This window comes from Alexandromys fortis, unplaced genomic scaffold (genome assembly GCF_014885135.2).
Source record: "Alexandromys fortis isolate MF-2015 unplaced genomic scaffold, M_Fortis_MF-2015_v1.1 scaffold_94, whole genome shotgun sequence".
Taxonomy (NCBI): Eukaryota; Metazoa; Chordata; class Mammalia; order Rodentia; family Cricetidae; genus Alexandromys; species Alexandromys fortis.
The window spans coordinates 5676609-5682608 of NW_026067979.1; the positions used below are offsets into that span (position 1 = coordinate 5676609).

Genomic DNA, 6000 nt, shown 5'->3' on the forward strand with positions numbered 1-6000 from the left:
CTTCCTGTTCTCCCTCCCCCACCTGCTTCTTTACTCCATCCTCCCATCATCGACCCATTTGACAGACAGGCGTTCTGTGTGCATGAAAAAGTGCCAAGACTGGGCACCACGAAAGCTCATGTTAAAGGAACAAAAATGCACCTAAGGCCCCCAGTTTTGTTCCCTCGAGTAACTTGACCGGATACGCTCTATGGTTTTAAATGTTTTGACTTTGAGCTAGTCGCGGGTGAAGGTAGAGAATAAAGAAGGTCCAGAGCCAAGGAGGACAGTGGAAACCGCAAATACAGATTTGTGGCTCACACCAAAACACAAGGAGTTGGCCCAAGTCCCAGAACTGATGTGAGCACACAGGTGAAGGATTTCAAGGGGAAAGGAAAAAGATGGGGGAGGGGGTGTGTTAATAGGCACATCAATATTTCCAGAAAGAAACACAGAAAGCAGAGAACCGAGGGAATCATAAAGGCCAGGTGGCTTATACTGGTTACCCAATGCTCCCAAAGTGGGAAAAAATCTAGGTAAGAACCAAGAAGATGCAGGGAGTAAAGGCAAGGGAAGCATGTTCTTGACTAAAAAGCCCCCCACTAATGGGGCCTGTGGTGGTCAAGGCCACACAGCCCTCAGAACAGCAACCACTAGAGGGAAGAGTCCACTTTTCCCTGCGAACGCAGCAGCAGTGTGGTTCCCACACCTTGAAGCAGTAAACTCTAGGAGCAGTGGTCCCCATCAAGCCCAGCCTTTTCCTGCTCTCCTATGGGGAGAGCTTCTGGGCTCCTCATTGCAGATACTCCAACGTGCAACTTCGAAAGGGTGAAAGGCCCCACCACTGAAGCTGGGAGAGCGAGGAGTTTGACTTGGAAAGCTGTGTGCATGCCCTAGCCTCCCCAGTGCTGAAAAACACATGCCTATCTTCATGTGGCCGTTTTTCTCGGGGCCAGGACATTGAAAGTGCACGCTGTATCATCACGAGATGGGGGCAAACTCGGAGACTCACTCCTTGCCCAGGGCATCAGCCCTAAAACAGCTGGCATTGGCTCATAATCTGGTTCCCCTACTGGCTGCCTTGAGGCTGGGGTCTACACAAGCCTAAGGCATAGCCCACAGCCAGCCAAGTCGACTCCTGGTCTTTATACAAGTAGTGACAGGCTTCCTGGGATCTGCTTTTGGATCTTCCGGTCAGTGGACCAGCAGTAAATGGATACCTTGGATCCAAGTCTGTCACCAACCACGGCTGCCCTCCCTGCTCCTTGAGCAAGTACTCCTTGATGTTCAGAGCTCTGCTTCCCCCACCAGGAGGAGCTCAGAACTTCAGTTTCCTGGCTGAGCCCCACAGATCTGCTACAATGAGAATATTTGGGTTTTGTACTCCTCACAAAGGCTCCTATACATGGAGAGAGCCTCGAAACCCCTCTCTTTCTGGGAACTGAACTGAAAGTCCCTTGTGGAGAATCTCTGGCTAGTGCTAAGAGATGTCAACCGTCTAATTCAGTCACATAGAAGCGGACAAGCTACTACCACTGAAACGTAGGCGAAGAAGAACCCTTCCTCAGCCTTATCAGCGAGCGTAACTGTACTCCTTCACACAAAGCCGTGGACCTTTCCCATCATAAGGAAATTGTTATCATTTATTTGTTCATTATTCATTCATTCATTCAGCATTGCCAAAAACTATGCTAGGCAAAACTGATACATCCAACAACTCAGGGCTGTCTTGTATCTGGGGCAGGGTGGTGAAATAGGTTGCCCTGGCTAGCAGTTGTCCTGGGTCATGTACTAATATTCTTGGGCCTCAGTTTCGTAATCAATAAAACAAGAGTCAGGATCATCTCTGAGATCTCTTTCCAGTTACTTGTGGGGTTTCTGAATTAGTGCCTAGCCAGCCCTGTGACCTTTAGCCATGACTCAGGAAGTGCTTCCTTTCCTTGGGATAAAGAGTCAATACAGCTGACCATCCAGGGTAAAGGCAAGTTGGTTTCGTGTGTCACAGTTGCGAGATATGTCACTATGTGTGATAGCCAGAAAGCTCTGAAATCCACAGGGAAACTCCGCTAACCAAATACAAGCCAAATGAATAATGATTTGGCAGCCCCAAACTCCTAAACAGGGTTAGAATGTAGAGAGCCTGGCTATGGACTTCTTTCTAGCCTTTAGAAAGCCTGCACCTTCTCCGGGTCTGAGGGGCAACACTCACTAAGCCGGTAGACAGAAGCGATGTCAGTGTGAGCAAGCGCACGTAAGAAGCCGGAACACTCAGCCTTCCTGTCACTTCCCGGGGCCCAGAGAGAACATCTTTCCTCCTCACTGAAAAAGGCAGAGTTCTTGCTCCTGGAGGAGGCGGAAAATAGACACAGGTTAGCGCTGGGCTTTCCCACCTCCCTCTCTCCACAAAAGGGTGTAGTAAAGCTTAGCGAAGAGGTCTCGTCCATGGTTGGCACCAACTCCTCACTGGTGCAAGCTGTGTTTCACTGCGGGAGAAGAAAGGGAAGTTGTACGGTGGTAAGTGGGTTGAGCAGAGGTTGGCATGCCCCTTCTATTAAAATTCCATCTCCCCTGAGAAAGGAAGTCCTGTCCCTCAAACTCTAATGGCATCAGTTTGAAAGAGGAGCGACAGGAATTGAAACCTGAAAGGTTCTTTTCTCTGTTTATTTCCGGGGAGTCAGGCACAAATGGTACCTATCTAGAAGAACAGCAAAGAAAACTCTCCTGTGATCAGAAGGACCCCTTCCCTGTGTTAAGATTTGACTCCACGACAGAACAGCACTATGCGACATCAGGAAAGAAAAGAAATTGCTAAGGGACAGGGAGGGTGGAGAAGAGGAATTACTGGGGGACAGAGGGAGGGGGCTGGAAAAACAATTATATCCTGAAGATCTCTGAGCGCAGCCTATGTGTGACCTACCTGTAAGGTCTCATTTGCTTCTTAGAGGTTACTTTGAAAACTACAAATGCCTGACAGGGCACGTCCCGTATTTAGCTAGCCATGCTGCAAGATCCTTCTCAAGCTGGTGCGCGACCCCTGAAATCCCAGCACTCCTTGGGAGCCTGAGACGGAGGAATGCTTTGGATTCAAGGTCACACTGGACTACGTGGTGAGTTCTAGACCAGCCAGCCTGGGCTACAGAGTGTGACTGAGACAGGAGAGTAGGGCAGAGAGCAAGGTCAGGAAAACCTTGGGCAAAAGCAGCAAAGTTATTATAAGAAAAAAAAAAAACTGGCAATGAGGAAAGCCAGACGCCCTCACCCATGGTCCTCACACCCCACACCCTCAGCCAAGGCCAGCTAGAACTGGTTGGAGCCACTGTTGCAGGTGCAGAGGCACACCACAGTGTCTGAAGGTGACCAGCCCGCAGCTCATTATAAACTTCATATTAGCAGAGAGCGTACGCCAAGAAGCCGACCCTGCCCAAATGACTCCCCAAAATACATACGACTGGGGTGTAAAGAGCCCCATTCTTTGTGTCACACCATCCTTTCAGAGACTGCTCTAGCTGTCTTCCAACCTTGAGAGCATATCTTTCTCCTTCTGCTACCATCCACCGCACATGCCTGCTCAGTTTCCTGTATTAAATCTAAAAATCCCAGCAGATGCCCCGAACCCTAATAGTCACAGAATCATTGTGCCCAAACAGAACACAAAACACAGAAAAAAAATATATATATATACACTATTATATATAAATCATATATGTATATATATATATATATATATATATATATATAGAGAGAGAGAGAGAGAGAGAGAGAGAGAGAGAGAGAGAGAGAGAGAGCCAAACAATTTAAAACCAAATTCTTCGAAACCCCCAAATGCACAGCAGCTAATATGTTTGAAGGATGTTACCACACTGTCATTTAATCTCCACAGTTGCACTTTAGGCAGGGACTAGTCTTACAGATAAAAACTTTACAGATTAAAAAGAGTTAGAATTGGTGATTGGGAAGCGAAAGAGTCAGGGCAGGGATCTAGAGGGACTGGGATGAGTGGCTGTGATCAGGACCTTCTGTCTGTTCCCGTAGCCCAGGCGAGAGCAGCTGGAAAGGAGGCAACAGGCCAGCAGCTGCAGGACAGCTCAAGGTCGCTCCCTCCTCCCTGGCAGACTGCACTAGAGCCCTGCTCTGACACCTGGTTCACAGTTCTTCTCCACAGGTGTGAGCCCCGCTCATGGCCTGGTCTCCAGAGTCCTCCTATTAACCTCAATTTTCAGCCTCAGAAGAGCATACGACTAAAACCTTGGGTTGAGATATGAATATCTCCAAGGGGTCTAAAGCTATGGCTCAGCGGTTAAGAGTGCACACTCTCTCCATACAGTCTCAGTCCAGTTCCCAGCACCCACCTTGAGTGGCTCACAACCACCTATAACTCTAGTTCCAGGGGATCCAACACCCTCATCTAGCTTCCGTGAGTACCAGCATGCACATGGTGCACACATGTTCACACAGGCTCACACATGTATGCATAAAAAAAAAATAAAGGCTGGGAATGGTGGCACACACCTTTAATCCCAGCATTTAGGAGATAAAGGCAGAAAGATCTTTGTGAGTTCAAGGCTAACTTGGTCTACAAAGTGAGTTCCAGAACAGCCAAGGCTGTTACACAGAGAAACTCTGTCTCGAGAAACCATCACAAAAAAAAGGAAAAAAAAGGAAAAGAAAATGTTTGCGGGGCTGGAGAGATAACTAACTCGTTAAGAGCACTGACACTGACTCTTCTTCCTGAGGACCCAGGTTCAATTCCCAGCACCCACATGGCAGCTCATAACTGTCTGTAACTCCAGTTCTAGGGGATCCAACACCGTCCCACAGACCACATGCAGAGAAAACACCAGTGCACATAAAATAATAAATCATTAAAAATAAAATAAATAAATTTTAAAATATATTATATATGTTTATATATTATATGTGTTTATATATTGTATGTGTTTATGTATGTGTGTATATATATAGTTTTTGTAGACACTGTAAATGTTACAACATATTCTGAATTTATCTGATCATTTGATATTCATAACAACTCTTTGTAAATTGTTTTTAATCCATGTTTGCTGATGAATATGACTCGGGAACATGTTCAGAACTGTACAGTTGGAGGGGGGTAAAGCCAAGACTAAAAGTGGTGTCTTGTCTGTCAGCATCCATGTCTGTTGCCTCAGAGCTGATCTGCCAGCACCCTGACTTCCAGGACTTTAAAGAGAATCCAAGAGACAGATCAGCCTACATAGTATGGATTTCTAAACACAGAAATGGGGCTAGTGAACATGGCAAAGCACCCAATGGCATGTGTTCCTGGGTTGCTCTACCCCCCACACATTCAAAACCTGGAAGACCCATGAAAAAGAAAACTAGTTTAACAGCCCCTTAAAGTTTAAAAGAGAAAGGACAAATCTCAGAGATGCAGGATATAAGGATGAGAGGAGATAGCAGGTGTTCCAGAGATTCTTGCAGTTTAGCTGAGTTATAATCACCCTCCCTCACTAGCCAGGGACAGGAAACTTGATCTTGACTCTGTGGATGAGGGAGTTGGACATAAGCTCTTTCCTAAAGCCCAGTCTAGAAACACAGCAGTTTCCTTACATGGGACTGCAAAACGTCTTAACACCTGCCATTCTGGTCACACCGTCCACCTCTGTGAGTCCTGCAGCCTCAGTGTCTACACCATTGGAGGGTGTGGCATCCTAGCATATTGGTGTGATGCAGGCACTGCAGAGACTACAACGTTACAGGACCTGGACCATGAGCTGCTCAGATTTCAAGAGAAGCAAATGTAGAGACGTCTCCTGGCAAGGAGATGTTCAGATAAACATGCAAGGCCCATGTTTCAAAAAAAAAAATGCTGACGGCAGCGGGCGGCCGGAACCGGACGCGCACGGCAGCGGGCGGCCGGAACCGGACGCGCACGGCAGCGGGCGGCCGGAACCGGACGCGCACGGCAGCGGGCGGCCGGAAACGGACTCGCACGGCAGCGGGCGGCCGGAACCGGACGCGCACGGCAGCGGGCGGCCGGAA

General features: G+C 47.9%; 1 protein-coding gene across 1 annotated transcript in view; it reads right to left on the reverse strand.

Annotated features, from left to right (window-relative positions):
* Sh3tc2 (SH3 domain and tetratricopeptide repeats 2) overlaps positions 1–6000 on the reverse strand; it is a 63955-nt gene that overhangs the window by 22749 nt on the left and 35206 nt on the right. The window contains exon 9 of the mRNA XM_050157878.1: positions 2189–2322. Within this exon, the coding sequence (XP_050013835.1) occupies positions 2189–2322 (134 nt within the window). The remainder of the gene's footprint in view (positions 1–2188; positions 2323–6000) is intronic.